Below are 17,238 nucleotides of genomic sequence, written 5' to 3' on the forward strand. Positions count from 1 at the left end.
AATAGAGAATATTTCGCGACGGATTTTCCTGCTCGTTAAATACTTTCTCGCGGTTCGGTCGCGGCCGGAGTACTCGGTGCGAGAAATCCCAAGCGTGACGCCATTACTAACGCAGCAGATACTGCGTATCGACCCATCCACGTCCACGTCCGTGGGGGGTCCCTAACGGGTGACTGCTGCGACGGTGATAGCGACGGAGCCGCGATGCCGTGTCGCCTGTTCATTAGCCCTTGGGCAGGTACATGGTTCGGAATGCAATAATCGGCAACAATTGTAACATTCATAATTACGGGCATTTCAGTTCCAATCAGTCCGCAACGGACAGTCGATTACCGCCCTTATGGAACGCGATTGCGTACGCGCCCGCAGCCGTGCATTACCGTTCGATCAAAAGTGTCGACAATTGCGCGCAATTACCAGGGAATCTCTTTTTCCGGTGCATCCTAGATTTAAGGAGAAACCGAACCGTCGAATCGCTTCTTCGAAGCTTCGTTCCAAATAAGGACGAGCACGTCGTTGGTGCTTGCAAGCGCTGCATAATGCAAGCTTCGAGTCGATCAACGGTCCGAATGGATTCGATGGACCGCGTTCCGGTGTCTCTGGTATCCCGAGGATCGTCAAACATGCACCGAGGGGCGTAAGACTACAAGAGATCGCGATTAAGATCGAATCGATCGAGGTTTGCCGAGAGTGTGGTATCCCCGCGAGTAGTTTGGCAAAGGGACAGAGAGCACCATGACGGTGGAGTCGGTCGCTGGAAAACGCGTGGGCGAGTCGAGAACCCGGATGCGGCCATTTCGAGATCATCGAAACGCGTCTGTCGGGCTTTGACGGGGAACGGGGGTGGAGCCACCCCTCGTTCCGACAAAAGTACCGGGGCTCTAGTTAGCCCCTTTCCCTCCGGTGGCGCGAAATCGAATCGGCGATTGCCGCTCTCGCTGTGCCCCGGGGGTGGAAAAGTCCTCCGGGAGGGCTATCTCGCCGGACTGTTTATTCTCACCCTTCATGAGTTACGTCGACCCGGAGTCTTTCCCGACTGGATTAAGCCGAGCCCTAACGGCTTCTCAAACAACCCGACGCAAACCGGGCCAGCGCTGGACCAACTTCTTCGCCCCTCCCCAGCATCCGGACGATTAAGCCCCCGATAACGGAGCACAGTCTCTCCGGCACCCCCCGTCCCATCGTCGCCACTTATTTCCCTCCAGAGTGGACTTCCCGGAGGACGCGTTTCGCCATGAAGAGATGAACCCGCGACGTCGCCCTTAACCGGGGACGGTGCTTCGCCCGGGTGGAATCGGCCGAGGACTCTCGTCGGACGAAACGCAGAGGGCCGGAATTGAAGGAAATCCTCGCATGTTCCGTTTACCGAGAGCGACGGCGCGGTAACTGCTCTAAACTCTCCTACTTGCACAATGGCGGACGCGCACTCGTGGAACGTTTCCCGCGGGCCATTCATTACCGTTTAGAGCGATTAAGCGCAGAGGGCGGTCGCGGGTCGGGCACGGCTAAAGAGCACGAATGAGCTTGTGTTTCGGTTCAAACCGAGCGGCCGCCATATTTTTGTTAGCGGGATTAGCGTGGGCCGAGAGGGCCGGACCCACGCGAATTAAAGGGGCCGGATCGTTGGCGAAGGGGTGAGCTTTGCAGGGCCACCCCTGACTTCCGATTGCGGAAAGCTCCCCTGCGCCGAGTGGCTTTCCGGAGGATTTGTCCGGTTATTTTATCGCAGCCTTTCCGGATCGAAGCCTTAATTCCACCGACATCGATAAGATCCCGGTAAAAAGTTTCCAGTCGGGCGCGTATTCCCACCTTCGCGGGGGGGTTGGTTTCGAAGACGTGGGAGTCGAGTCGCGGGGGTCGCAGGGGTGCATTTCGCGCCTGGTATCGGAGTCTTTTGGGCTCCCTTTTGAGGATCGGTTTCCGCGAGGGTGCCTGCTCTCCCGAGCCGCCCTTAATTTCGCCCTCGAGCCCGATAACGGGGGTACAGCCCTAAAAGCTCAATTTCGAACGCGAAGGGGCGAGTCGAAGGTCCGACGGCGATATTACGGAGGGCCTTAATCACCATAAAAGGGTGTCTATCCGGCGACGATTCGAAGCCATTCCGGTACGTGGGTCAGATTCGGGAGGGATAGCGAGGGGGTGGGTGCTTCGGCCAGAGCTTTATTATCTCTCTCGCGGAGGCGTTTGGGGCTTAATCTACCGAAGAGGAGCGCGTATCCTCTCTTTCGGGATTTTACGCGATAATTAAGAAGCCTCGTTTACGACTGCTCTTTTAAGGCCGAGGGTGGAGGCGCGCTCCTCTCTCTTTCTTTCCGGAGGACGTCTACTGCCGCTCCTATACTCCCTCCGTCCTTTTCCCTCTTGATACCACCCCTCTACTCTCCGGATACCTCCTCTCGGTCACCGCGGCCCTTCCGCGACGCGGAATACTGCTTTTACCTCGACGCGTCTTTCCCGCCGCAGGGCCTTTGGCTCCCCGCAACGAAAAACGCGCGGTCTGTGTACAGCTGCGGGGGCGGCTCGTTAAGTTAACGAGCGGCGGGTCCGCGACACGTGGAGACGTACGTGCCGCGACGCGGAAATGGAAGAAGCTACGTGTCGACGTCTCGAACGGACGTTGTCCCTACCGTCCGCCATGCGGAGGGAAAACGCTTCAATCGCATAAGTAAGCAACAAATCGCCCCAATTAGGGGGCACCGAGGACGGCACGCGACCCTTGCGAATGGAAAGTCGACTCGGCGGGGTACATATGAATTCATCCCATGAATCGGCGGTGAAAGGGTGGTTTCGGGACGCGTTTTCGCGATTTCCGCTTCGCCACTCAACGGCAGGGAAGAGTCGGAGGAAGGCATTCGATTCCTCGACGAGCAACCTGGCCGGCGTCGCGTCACTCGAAACCCTTAGGGAATGCAATCGACAAAGGGTGCAGACGGATCCCGCTCGTCGGGCTAAGGGTTGTTTTCTTCCGCTTATTGGAACCGGAGGGTGAAGTATTTTTGCTCGGGGCGTCTAGCCGAGTAAACCGTGTCAAGGGTTTCGAACTCTGCCGCCCCCTCGTCGCGCCCTAAAGAGCGAGGGGGAAAGAAAGCGCCTAGGAGAGCGAGGAGCTTCGGCGTTCTGACTCGGTTTTCCGCTTCCTTTCCTCCCCCGCATTACGTCCAGGTGGTCTGTTATAGGAAACTTTGAAAATGCCCTGCCGGGAACCAATGGGAGGGAAAAATCGGGGAGCGTTCCTTCTCCGAAAGGGGTTGCCGACGGGGGTGGCGAACTAGCCAGCCGATCTCCCGCTGCCATTTCTTCGAAACCACCCTTCCGTGGTTTCCAATTAATTGCCATTAGTCCGCATTATTAATCACTGTAAGAAATTATCGATCCCCTAAAGCTCGGGCGTGTACGAAATGACCTGAAAATGTGGAATTCTCGTCGCGAGTGAAATCGGTAACGAAAGGATCTACTCGAGGGAAAGCGGGCAACGGATTAGTTAAATCCACGCGTGGAAACACCAGAGGAAAACGCCGGAGAAGAGTTCGATTTATCTCGCGGGCTTTGCCCGACCCCGGATTCTTCGTTCGAGCGATTTCTACGGGGTTCCGATTCGCCTTCCCACCACCCCATATCTCTTCGCGCCGTGATCGCGGCATTACGGGGACAACTCGGTTTGCCGTTTCCGGCCCGTGAAGGGGCGGAAACCAGGGGCCGGGTTCCGGTGCCGGGGAAACTTTCCGACGCGTTTTCCAGCCTGGCTGACGGAGAAATGAGAGGCTCCGAGTGATTCGCGTGCAGAAGGAAATGACAAAGGACGAGATCCTGCAAAAAGGAGTCCAGGCTCGTAAGAACGACCTAACGACCCTCGGGGCCCTGGAGCACCCTCGTTTGGCACCGTAGCTCGACAATGGCACCACCTTCGGAAGAACAGGGCCGTAAGGACGAGGTAACGACCCCCTGTCTCAGCACATCCCCGACTTTCCTCAACGTATTCAACCCTTTGCGCGACTGCCTCCCCGTCCTCGATATTTCACCGCATTATCGATACGCCTTTGCGTTCCTTCAAAAGTGCCGTCTGACAGGCCGAGGTGGCTCCGAGGAAAACTGCGCGCCTTGTTAAAATTACGACGGCGCCTCTCCCATAACGAGGAGTTCGGTTACCGTGCGCGTTTCGCGAGAAAACCCCACCCAGACGTCGGTTGTCCGGATCCGGTTCCTCTTCGTCCTGGACAACGGAGTCGGATGAAAAACTGCATTTGACACAATTTCCACACGGATGGCTCGATCGTGATGCATTTTCGCCGGTCGCCCCGCGGTAAAGGGTGGCGGAATCGAAGTCCCTGATACGGTTTACTCTGAACGCGGGGAACAAAAATATCCGCCCTCCGATCTCAATGAGTGGATGGAAACGACCCTTAGCCTCGTTCAATGGAACCCACGGCGCCGTTTGTACACGTTTAATGTATCGCACCGAGCCAGCGGTATGTATCGTGCCGCTCGGCTCGGCTCCGCTCGGCAAATACGGTAAGCCGTATTTCCGGGAGAGTCGCATCATCCCGCACTCCATCCGCCGATACGTCTCTCCGGATCCGCGAATAAACTGATTACCGGTCGTCGGTAAGCCTCCCCTCGGAGGAAGCGCGTTTTCCACGCGGAAACGCGACTCGACATCCGGCAGATTCCTCGCGCGGAAATCGACTCGTCTCCGCGCCGATTAAGCGGCGCTCTTCGACCCTACGACAGGAATTGTGCGGAAATCGGCATTTCTTTCGACGTATTTGATCGCAGGTTGCAGCGGTGCATATTTTTTGGAATCAACTTTTTTACTCAGTGTAGGTTTCCCGGAGTCGCGCCGAGTTTTTCCCATTTTCACGAGGAGTCTGGCCGGTAGGATTAGGTTTTCCGGGTGAGAGGAGGGCGCGGAATTAAATGTTTCTCCCGGAAGTCGCTGTTAGCGTCTTCGATTCGAAGGACCCTCCGACTCGGCGACTTCCTTCGAGCGGAGTCCTGGGAGTGCCGAGTCATCGGCTCGCCGGGAGTCCACGTCCCTCGCGTTTCCAGCGCGGAATATCCGCACGCGGAATCGCTCCACTCCGCCGATAGAGCCAGTTTCATACTTCGCCGCTATCTTGTCCAAGTGGAGGGGAATCTCGTCGCAGAATCCGGAGCACTTTGGTCCAGGACTCGGCCTCCACCTCGTACGTGGGTCCGCAGCTCCTACGTGTCTCAAGGCCGTCCTAGAGAAATTCCGCGACGCGAACTCTTTTTCGAGTCCCCGGTCGTTAGCCGTCTATCGCACCCCTATCATCCGACTCTTCGCTCTGTCATTACCCGCGGCTCCTGAAATTTCGCCGGCAATTTTCGCCCTGGAGTCGCCAGGACTCGCGCTTCCTCTCGACCCGGTTCTCAGGAGTGGCTTGATTACACGACGGCATTTAAACGACGCCCTTTTTCCGCGACGCTTTCATAAAAAAAAAATCTTCAATTAAGGGGAACTAAAGGAGAAAGAATTTAATAAAGCGTCCCAACTACCGACATATCAGGACCAGGAATATGGAAAGTGACCAGCACGTAAACCACCCCCCCCTGCACTTATGAAAAAAGACTAATTCACCGAAACAAATGTATATCGTTGCCTGAATCAAATATAATTGCAAGAAAAAATTATTTCGTTGCGGTTCAAGAAAAGGTGCAACGAACGATCCAGATGCAAGGTGCACGCAAAACCACCCTGTTCCTCGATCGGTGCATCCGTCGGCACGTTTCCTGGACTCGATGCGAGTCCCCGAGGAGCTCGTTCGAGTCTAAGGGCGGGGGAGGGTTTGCAGGGGTTGCCGAATTGATTACGGAGTACGGCGGAGGGCGCGGGGGTGGAAGAGATATTCAGGATATGCCCCGGGTGGGGGTGGCTAACAGCGACCTTAATAAGGCAACGGCGTTGGATCTGGATGCGAGGCCACGAGTGGGGGGGTAGGAAAGCCGCACATAAACCGTAGAGCCTGCTGGGCTGCCACCGCGCGGAGGGAAACTACCCCTTGGCACGCGAGAATAGCGAACCGACCATTACCCCCGCGGCCTCGCACCCCCCACGCGACTGGTCGTTCCACCCTCCGAAACCGACCCGACCCGACCCGACTAGGACCGACCACTTTCGCAGTCACGTACTTCGCGCCGCCAACCCTCCTTGTAAAGAATGCTTAATTGTTTCTAATTAATATATTACATGTCGAGTGGGAGATAGTCATCGCGTTTACGAACCCTATTCCACAAAAATCCCCCCCGAATTTCAGCTGGACGTTGACGTCTTCGTTTCCGAGGGATTTTTTTTCCCAAGATAACGCGAAAAGGATGCGCGTAATCGGGGTGGGTAACGACGACTATGGAATTATTCGTTAATCGGATAACGAGGGGTTGCGGCGTGTCATCGAAAAAAAAAAAGACGGCCAGACTTGAGCGCAATTAATTTCTCGCGTACAAACCATCGGAGGATGATCTCGCGATGGATATTACGGAGCAAGGTGTAACCCGTAGCGAGAGGTGTGTAATTTATAGCTCTGCGGTGTATTTCGCCGGCGGAGCAAATTGTTGTGTAATTAACATCAATTGCGGCATGAATAGCAACGGCACCGTGTAATCGTAACGCGAGCAGCCAGCAGTCATTCCATCGTCGCGTACACGCAAATGGGTGGTAATTTCTGGCAGGAACAATGGCACGCCATTTTTATCAGGAGCGAAAGGTCACCCACGTGTACTCGAATTAAGCCTAACGCCAATCCGCGTAAATCGTAATCAGACTGAAACACCCTGCAGGGGCCGTAAACCCTTATGGTCCTGCTCCACTCCCGATCTAGACGTAGCCATCACCCCACCACGGGGGTTAAATGTTTGCGCACGGCTCCGGATGTAAACGCAAAAAGGGAGGAAGGGAACAACGGTTAATTCCTAGATTTTTCTATATATCGACCGAGGTTTTTATCATCGATTGCAGGAGTCGCCAGGACTGACGAATGGCGGCGAAGGGTGGCGACGCACTTCGGCTTGCGGAAATTTTCCGCGGTGTCGGGGGATGCGCGCGTATCCGTCCGCACGCGTCCCAGGGGATGCTGTAAATTCCTCGCGGTTTACGGTATGCGTTTACCCCGACGTCGGTATGCGTTTAACTGCGGTCCTTGGGAGGGTCGCGTAGTTGCAGGCGTAGGTGCACGCGTGTGCAGGGTGCACTTAGCGCCGCCCGAGCCATCAAGGATGGCGGGTTAACTCGCGGGGCGTTAGCGCCCCCAGCGGGGTGGAAGTCGTCGATCGTCCGACGGGGTGGAAATTCGAATCGGGGGCGATGCCGGGGGATGTCGGAGGAGTTACACCCTCGTCAGCCGCCGACACGGGGGCGGACAATGCGCGGCCAAGTCGGGGGTAGTTTTTTAATAAAACTTTCCCCCGACGCGACCGCGGCTTCGCGGGGGTCGGGAAGGGTCGCGATGACACACCCCCGAAAGCCGTTGACGATTCTCGCGGGGGAGCTCTACTCGATATTCCGAAGTTTCAAGCGGAAACGTCGATTTTCCTGTTAACGCCGATCGGGAGACCTCGAGAGTCGCGATTTAATTCCAAGTTCGTCTCCGCGAATTTCTATATCGAATGATTCTAAGAGATTAATATTTCTCGAGATTTGGGGCATTTATTATATTCCAATTGCCTTGGTTCAATTTTATCCGGCGTATCATGCGTAGCGGGCGTTTAATCGTAACTGCAAGCAATGCACCCCTCCCTGTTATAAAATCCCACGTTTTCCAGCATTTCCAGCTCCGGGAATTCCCGAGTTCGGATCACCCTCTCTCTACCGTTTCCGATGCGAAACTCGGCGTTCTCCGAGAAGAAAACGGCGAATCGCGAAGTTTAGCCAGCCCCTGTAGAGGAATCCACCCCTAACCCTCCGGGAGATCGCGTCTACGCGACGGTCGCTTCCGGCGACGGCAGCCATTGATAATTACTTACGATCGTAACTACGGAAACGAGGCAGGTAATTATAAAAATGATTACAAGCTACGGGGCCCCGCGAGAATGTCAGGGGAGTTCCTTCCGGACAAGTCGGGATGCGAGGCTGCCATTTAAGTTGTGACTTTCGCTACGGCTAACTACTTTTAATGAGCAGTCGCGAGCGCTTAATGAATAGAGGGAAGAGGGTGCAGTCGTGAAACGGGTGGATGGGCGAGAGCGACGGGGGTGAACGAAACAAGACGCGGAGGATGTCGGGGGGTCGGGGTGCAAGAACTACCCCCGATAAGACTCTGCTCCACGGAGACCATTGCGCACTTATTTTCGTAGAGGAAAAAAGAATCGCCATACTCTAGGATTACTTCGTTTAACGATATCGTGAAATTACATATGTGTACATCTAATCCGCACGAATGTACCAGCGCGATAAATCGTGGTGTAATCGTGCAGAATTACCGAAAAATGCGAAACCTATAAGGGGAGCACGGAATCATTCGAGCTTTCGAATTTTTATTTTCGCCGACGAAGAAATCGAAAAAAAGTCGCTTTCTTCGGCGACATCAGAGATCCAACGGTCACGAGCCGACTCCTGTCTCGAGACGTCCGGGGATAACCTCCGACCCCCCGCGAATCGCGTGACACCATCTCGCGAATCCTCGCCGTGTCGAATTGCAAATTCGATTCGCTACCTCTTTCGCCGCTCTCCGGGTACCGAGAGTTTATTACCTCGACTTCGCTGCACAGCGTGCAACTAACGGCGCGATCACCGATTTTTCTGCGCAGCCTTCAATTTTTTTTTTAGCGAGAACGAGACCAAACGCACGCGATTTGACTCTTACTCGCGGATTTTCTAATTTTTTGTCTTACTCTGTAAACGAAAAAAAAGAAGAAAAGAAACGAGCATCTTCCCCAGGCCTAAACGTGGTCATGCAAGATGCAATCAGAAGCTCGGCATTTCCGCATGCGTTATTCCGCGCGTTAATCCCGAATTCCATTCCCCCGCATAAATATGCATCATGCATAATGTGCGGTTACTCTTTTTATTCAAGCTCGCGGTGGATGCGTTCCCAATTTCGGGAACACGCTCGACCGCTTGTTTTATCAGGGAGTAAGGAAAAAAAAAATCGGGGAAGGATAAAGCGGGATTCGGGGGCGGATGTCAAAGGGAAACACGCCGACTAACCCGCGGGACAGCGTTTAACGCTCGGTGGTGGTCGGTGGTCGCAATTGTACTTGCAAATTCGCGGCCACGAAAGCAGGGCCAGCTCGCAGCAAATGCGCTTCCGGTTGGGACTCTTAAGGCCGGACCGACGCGAGGGACGTCACGACGCCAGTTCGCCGAAATGTCTGATCTTGATGCCAGTCGAAACTTTTTCGAGCTGACCGTTCCCTAGAAGTGTCGGGGGTCGACGATGCACCGGTGCATCGGTGCATCCGCGTGCAATCGCGTTTTTTGGCCTTCTCGAAGAATGCCCGATTTTCTTAATCAACGTGCATCGTCCGTACACGTGGGGTCTTTCCTTAGTGAGGTTCATTGGATTTCGAAGATTACACAGATTACAGAGAGTTCAAGGATACGGGGGAGCGGCATGATTGAGGGCGGCGCGCTCGCTTTTATCGCTAAGCGATATATTTTCATTTGCGCGGCTGGCGGGTGTTTTTCACGGGAAAATACGAGGGGGGGGATATTTGTCCGAATAGTGCATCTATACTTCGCTCCTCGGGACGATTGGAATTGTGAAATATCGAGAGGAAAGCGGCGAGATGAGTCGGTGCGCGCCTCCCCGCTCCTCCCGGCCGCAGACGGCGAGGCCGCTCCGTTTTGTCCAGGGACGTAAATGAGTTTGCCGCGGAATAACTTGCCGGTCCCTAACTCAAAATCCGCGAATTCGTTCGGAGTATTACTCCGACAAAGCGAGAGAACCTTCGTAATAAGCGAACGACTTTGAAAGAAATTTATTGAACCAAAGAAATATTTTTTTGATTAGAGTCAAAGAAATTTTTTTCTCAGTGCAGACCCTAAGAATGTCCGCTCGATCTCCTGCCCAGAAGAGCCCAGCCATCCCGCCCCGCTTCCCGATCAATTTTACCAAATCGCCGTAGAAAACGCATTCGTTCCGCGTCTCTCAGCCGACACCTGACACCGATTGCTCGAGAAAGGTCGGACCTAATCCTTGACGGCGCGTCTCTGGGTCCGATCGGCCCCGAAGATGGCGTTCACGGGGCGATCATCGCGAGACGGTATTTAGCGTCGAAGCCGACTCGCGAGGAATCTCGAGAGACGTCGAGGTAAGCGAGGTAAGGCCGTCTCGGAGGTAATCGAGCCCCGACTCGAGAAGGACAGGGACGACTCGGGGCCGGCGAGAGTCGCGAGGCCAATCCGACGAATCGCGATCTCCAGCAGCCGAGGTCCATAATTAAGACGGAGAGAGCGTGGCTAACGCGACGCTGGCGGGACGCTAACGTCCCGGCGTGTCCGCACACATCGCGAGGGCCGGTCTCGAGCGGAATCCTGGCGTTTAATTCCCGCAGCGGTCCCGGGGCTCTTCTCTAACGGGGCGCTTAATAAGATTCCACGTCTCGCGGGCTCGATCGGCGCGTCCGCCCTCCCGGTCCTCGTCTGCCTTATATCGAATATATATATCACGGGCGGTATCTCCCTCCTCCCGGCGGTCCTTCTCTCTCCGTGAAAAATTGCCCCGCTGAATTATCGCCGGGGCAGCGACTCGGAGATATATCAAGCGGAAGATACGCGCGCGCGGGCGATTTCCTTTTGGCCAACACGCACCTCGCGAAACGGCTAAAATAACGAATTCCCGGATCGCGATGCGAGAGGGAAAAGTCCGGCATCTCCCCGGAAATCCTCCCCTCGTAGCCCGGCCACCCCCTATCCGCCCCTACCCCGGAATTCCTCCCGTTTATTTCCCACCCTCTTAGGCGTCCCTCCAACTTATCGCGCCCTCCAGGAAACGAATTCCGAACTCTCCGAGAATTCCCCCGCGGATTCGCGAGTCCTCGTCTCCGACTTCGTCTCCTGGAGCACCGAAGAACGGGCGCAAATGTTTACCGCCCGAAGGAGGCCAACTTTCCCGATGGCTTCTGTCTCGGCACTTTTAAGTCGAGAATTCCAAGATTCACCTGCTGCCCCCTTCACCGATGCGACGATTTCCCCGACGAGGTCGGATTCAACAAAAGCGTAACAAAATGTAACGCTAAGTATAACGTAAGGGTTAATCGTCAAAGAACGGGAACAACGAGGATATGAGAAGAGCCAGGTGAAGTGGCGTAATTAGTGGACCATCGGCCGAGTCGCGGTCTCGTGCGGAACCGCAGCGCCGTTTGTCAAGAGACATTCGTCGCCCGGGGGTGCAACCCCCGGGGGAAACTGAATTCGAGAGTAACCGCCCCGAGAAACACCGACGTCGGATTGGATTAAGCTTTAATCGGAATCTTTTTTCGCCAGGTCGCGGCCAGGCTAACGAGTTTACCGGCGTAATTCCTTAATTCCTCCGCAGCCCCGTATCGTGGCCGAACCGTGTAGTCACCGAATGTCGTTAAACCGCAAGTGGAAATCGCGGACAGATTGGACCGACTCGAAAGCTTTCCCGAAAATCGGGCATCGCGGAACGTAAATTCGCGATATCGCAAAACGCAGCGCCCTTAACGAGGGATCGACTCGTCAGGGGGTTGGGCGAGGGGGTGGACAAGGGGGCACTTATCGCACCCCCCGTAATTCGGGCCGATTAGCCGCGTTACCCCAAAGGTCGTAGCCATTGAAAAGCGAGGCCGGTTGGTAATTCGCTCGGCTGGGCCGAACGGTAAAAGGCACGGTGTCAGGGATTTACTCGGCGGCGGGGTGCATTGTGCATTTCGGGAAATTGTTGTAATTGGGTTCTTTTGTGCCTCGGTTTACACGAAGAACTGCATCCACGGGAAATGCGCAGCGAGCCGGTGTTTACGCAGCGCGAACCAGATAATTGGGACGAATGTAATACGCGCATTGTGCTTTAGGTACGCGCACCTGGCGTTGCGGCCTTAACTAGGCTGCTTAATCAACGGGGCTGGAGGAAAATGGCAGGGTGCTCAAAAATGCAATTCCGCCATTTGGTACCCGGGCTAATTTGCCGCGTTTTCGGGGGTAAGTCGGGCCCCGAACGCGCGTCCAAGGCGGGCGGACTCTTTGCGGCGGGGCGCAATTTAACATTAACGAGTCGACTCGCCTATTCGCGCCCGGCTCGCAACTACGCGATCCTCCGCTTTCATACGCGGGCTAATTGCGCCGACGTTAAATTACGGTGCACGGTGCAGCTGCAGCTGCACCGGCCGGAGCCGTCCCGGGACCTCGGAAAACGAATGCCGCGATTACCCCTCTCGCGATTAATGCTACTCTACGATCGGCATCTCTGATTTTCTCATCCTAAATCGCCTCTACTGAGCGTTTCCACCGCCACGTGATTTCCCGAGCGAACGATCCCTCTAGTGCACCGGTCGAATCCCAGCACTTATATTAGGTTGAGGAATAAATTCCCGCGCTAACCCTTGTCTCGAGGAAAAAGGGAAGGAAACGAAAGGTACTTGCTGATCCGGTAAGCCGGTCGATTCGAGTCGCCTTCCTTACATCGAGGCACTTGCAAGGCAAACTAGCGATTACTCGGCAGGCGACACGTCGGGGTACTTCAAAGCTCCGTCCCGGCAGTGCGGAAATCCTTGCAAGAGAGAGAGAGAGAGCGAACAGGCGGAGGCTCCTCCTTTTTCTTCGTGGCTTTTCGAGATGCTCGGAGCGTAAAATTGCCGGTAGGATCGCATTAGAGCCAAAGTCTATCTGCCTCGTGGGGCCGGCAGCGACCCTCGTCCAATTCGACGGAGCCCGGAGGACCCGGTCGCGGTCCCGGTTCCCGGAGCTGCAGGACCTCCAGGAAGAGCGAGTCCGGGAGCGCGGCGCACGGCGCAACGACCGTAAAGTCCGTCGCTCGTCGGCAGTTCTTGACGAGTTTCCATGGGATCCGAGTCACGTGACCGGAAGTCGAGGACCGACAAGGATATACCGTGCACGAGGCGCCCCGGGAACGAGCTCTGGACTTTTCTCCGAGCGGAGTTTCCTGGGGAACTTCCTGGCCCGGTCAGGCTCGAAGGAGCCTTCGTAGGTTCGATTCTCTCCATCTTTCTCGTTCCCTCTCCATTTCCTCCGCACTGGAAGCTCGGACCCGTTCCTAGGACCCCATTCGAGCGTGCCGATCGTTTTCCCTTTTCTCTCCTCTTTATTCCCCCCCTTCCCTTCCCGGTACATTGGCTAAACGGACGAGAGGGAGAAAATTCGAAAGTCGGAGCAAGCCTCCAGCCCGTTCACCCTCTGCGACAGCGCCCTAAGAATCCTTCTCAATTTCACCGAGAACGCCCTGATAAAAATCCATAGAAATTTACATTCACTTTACGCACTTAAGTTTTACACGAAAAATTTATATGGGCATTTCTATCAGTGTGGGCGGAACGTTGCAAAATGCCCTGCAATTGGTCAGAGAGAGAAATAGAGAGGGAGGAAGAGTGCAGACGTATGGAGTTAGCGAGCGTGCCAACTTGCCCATCTCCCACTTATCGACTTCCCCGGAAACGGAGCTCCTCCGACGGGCGCGAGGTTTTCTTCTAATTTCTCAAACCTGATTAAAACTTGTCCGCCGTGAAAATTAAGTTTCGCTCGAGCGCGGCTGCTCCGTTTTCTCCTCCCGTCTCTTTGCTCTTCCGGTTCCAAGAGCGACGATCTTCGAGGAGACCTTCGCGCAAAGGAGAGGAGGAACCACGAAAGGGAGCGAATAAATCCTGATAGGGACTCGGCGTTATTGAGATTATGACATCTCGCGACAATCGCTCCCTCCACCTTCCGATCTAAGCGAGCGAATCGGCGAAGATTCGGTTTTCCAGCGGATTTTCTCCGTCCGTCGCGGGCCGTTTCGACGAATTCGCGCGCTTGGCACGCTCCGTCGTGGGGAATAAAGTTTCGCCGATGGCGTTCAGTTTCTCCTTCCCGGTCCTCGAGGCGCCGGTCGATATCCGCGGGCGCCGAGGGGGAGGAGAATAAAAAGAAACGGAGAGATTTCCATATTCGAGGAGCGCGAGGTGTGAAAAAAATGGGCCGGCTCCTCGCGCTCGATTTTCCTTCCGAGCAATATCATCCCACGCGAGGATCGACCCAGAAATCCGTTGTTTCCCGGAACTTCGGCGAATTTACTTCCGATCAAGACTCGTTATTCCGGGCCTTCTCGACGGCGGATTGAAATTCGTCAACGCGTCGCCCGGAATAAATACGCAGCGAGGCTGAAAAATCCGCAACGACTTTGGCGCGCGCGCTCGATTTCCCGGGAAAATCGTCGCATCGAGAACGAGGGTGATCCCATCGCGACGAAGAAGGTGTGCGATGATGTCGGCTTCAAAAAGACCGGTGGACCGGGATTAACGATTTTCGAGTGGACACTTCCCGAGAATTACTGGAAAACTGGGCATGCCGCGTCGACGGGACTCAGAGACGAAAAAAATGGCGAAACGCCGGCCGATGCCTCTCATAAATCGTCATATCGCTCGCCGGCTCAATCCCATCGCGAGCAAGACCGATAAAAAGCCCTATTGTGCTTTTTCCGCGGCGGTGGATGAACCTGACGAAAAATTCAGGCTCCTGCCAAATATCCCTCTCGATCGCCTCTCGATACTTGCGCGAATTTCGCGGTACTCCACGCTTGATACCCGTGATGGATACCTTTTACGATCGTGCAAACCAATGCGGCGCAGGGAGACGGAGCCGAGAGGGATGAGCTTTTTAGGGTGAACTTTTCCGACTACTCCTATCCTCGCGCACTCACCCTCTCCGCCCTGAAAAAGCGCGCGGCGTAAAAGCTCCGCCGGGCACGGGGCCAAAAATCGCTCCGCGGATCCATCATTGACGTCAATTATTTCGGTTAACGTAGGGTGTTATTTCGATCCGTTTCAGGGAACAATCTTGTCCGACCCTTTGCAACGTTACTATAAAGTGACCATTCTCGATTCCGCTACTCTTTCGCTATTCTTCCGCCTCGTCCTCCTTGTCCAAGTAGGTAGTGTGCAAATACGGAGCCATTAATTCCTCGCTGACGTCTGGGTCGTAATTTCTGTTGTAAAAGATCCGCATTTTTTTTTTCATTGCATTTATACTCCGAGCAAAAATAATTTGCAGTCGATAGATTGATGTAAATTACTGTAGAATTTTTCTACGGTATTTTGGATGCACTTACAGATAGTATTCTCGTATCCGTTTCTGCTTAGGGTTAACGTAAAATATCCGAAATAACAATGCGTTTGTCGCGGCAAATATGGCGGCCGTTATCAAGTTCCGCTTAATCTGCACGGTCAGCAGGCCCCTCATCCGCGGCGGAGGATCACACATCTCGGTTTTCGATAATTACGGGAGATATTAAGGAAAATCAATATTTCCTAGGTTAATTCCCCGCTTCCAGAGGCTCTAGAAGTAACAATTGCCGCGAACGATACGAACTTGTTCCCACATTCGGAGCATACGTCTTTCCGGTAGAACCGTTTCACGAAACCCACTATGGCATTAGAAAAAAATCACCAATTCTTTAAAAATATGTCGATATCATAATGGACACCCGTACAGCCACAATGAGTTAACAAACCAGGTCTCGAATCGGTCAAATCCGAAAAGGGGAAAAAACCAGCGGAATTTCGGGCGACAGCCGCACTGCGGCTCATTTCTCAATCTGTCGTTACAAGAGGGACCGCCCCGGAAAAAAAAAAAAAAATTAGGGGTGGGAGAACTGAAAGAATCGCAGAAAAAAGTCGGGCGCGGAGGGCTCTGTACGGCTGGCAATTTATAACGAATTATAATGCATAATCGTTGAATGGCCTGGTCGATTACTGCCAGCGCCAGATCTGCCGGACGGATATAAAATAATTTAACTGCAAACAATGCGGAATCAAGTCCGGCCGGGCGTTCTCGCTGGCAACGGGCATCAAACGGCGTTTCGCTTTATTACCATGGGATTTTATTAAGCGTTTTACGATTGGTCGTGTCGGTCAGGGGTGCACCGAGACCGGGAGCGGGGCCGCACCCCCCGCGAAGGGTCGGGGGGTAGGGTAGTTACCCTTGTGGTATTCACTGGCCGAACCAAATTGAATTAAGCACCGCGTCGCTTTCCTCCACCGCGGAGACCGCCAATCCGAGCGTGATCGCTAGTTGCCAGCGAAACGCGCGATTCGAGAATCGAGTTAAGCCCGAAAAACGAAGCCGGACGGCTTCGAAAAACCCCGAAAGCTCGAGTCAGTTGACGAATTCTCGACAAAGAAATCCGTAATCACGATAAACTGCAAGGAATCGTGTATCGTTCCACTAGATACTCATACACTGAAAGTGCCTGAATTTTATGAATATTTCTAACAGGGTGGTTTCGTCCACGACTACGTTAGGATTGACTGCTCTAGGTTTGTCATTTCTTTAAGCGTGAGCGCGTATTGTCTCGAGAGGCGATTTTCAGGTATTAAAAAGAGGTAGTAATCGATTGTTGTAACGACGGTCTTAAGCGGGCACTAGAGGAAGGTGTGGTTTTCAATCGACGGCGACTATGAGGCGTCGTTGGGAAGGTGGTAAAACCGAGGGTGGTTATGGAAACGGACCTGTTCGTTTATTCAAAGGCTAGGGCAGTCAGGGCGAACCTGCGGCCCAGATCTCGAAGACGCGGCACGTAGCCCAATCGCGCCGATACCGCCCAGGGGTTATGATGGCCGGCGAGCGCAAACTGCACTTAGTTGAACTCGCGAAGGCCGAAGCCACGTGGAATACGAAATTGCCGCTCTCTCACGTGCCGGATATCGGCAACAGCCCTTCCCCTTCCTCGGCCCTCCCGGCATTCGGCACTTACTTCGCAAGGTAGGACCCTTTCGGCCACGAACGCTGCAAGTGGACGAGGGGTAATCACCCTAAACGCCTCCAACGTTTACTCCTAACGGGCCTCGGAAATTACTTTTTACCGTGTGACTGCCGCCCTCTTAATTTCCCACCATTTCTCCCAATTAATACCAGAGAGTCGTTACAAACACCGGCTCGAAAGGTTCGGCTCCCTCGTTAGAGATATTCATAAAATCCATGCACTTTCGGTACATAAGATTGCAGTAGAATTATAAATTTCATGTAGGATAATATTTTTTTATCAACAGGGTGTAGAACGCTTCGTCCGATCGATGATCGGACCCTCATATCTAATAGCGAATTTTTCAAAGTTA

At 54.2% G+C, this 17,238-nt stretch overlaps 1 protein-coding gene across 1 annotated transcript; it reads right to left on the reverse strand.

Moving 5' to 3' along the window:
• Nucleotides 1-15,022: 15,022 nt before the first annotated feature.
• On the reverse strand, nucleotides 15,023-15,385 carry LOC105702341. The gene is made up of 2 exons (XM_012429840.1): nucleotides 15,234-15,385; nucleotides 15,023-15,110 (listed from the first exon to the last, which is right to left on the reverse strand). Exons 1-2 carry the CDS (start codon nucleotides 15,383-15,385, stop codon nucleotides 15,023-15,025), a joined length of 240 nt encoding a protein of 79 aa, XP_012285263.1.
• Between the last annotated feature and the right edge of the window lie 1,853 nt (nucleotides 15,386-17,238).

This window comes from Orussus abietinus, unplaced genomic scaffold (genome assembly GCF_000612105.2).
Source record: "Orussus abietinus isolate OABI.00-Male unplaced genomic scaffold, Oabi_2.0 scaffold17, whole genome shotgun sequence".
Classification (NCBI taxonomy): Eukaryota; Metazoa; Arthropoda; class Insecta; order Hymenoptera; family Orussidae; genus Orussus; species Orussus abietinus.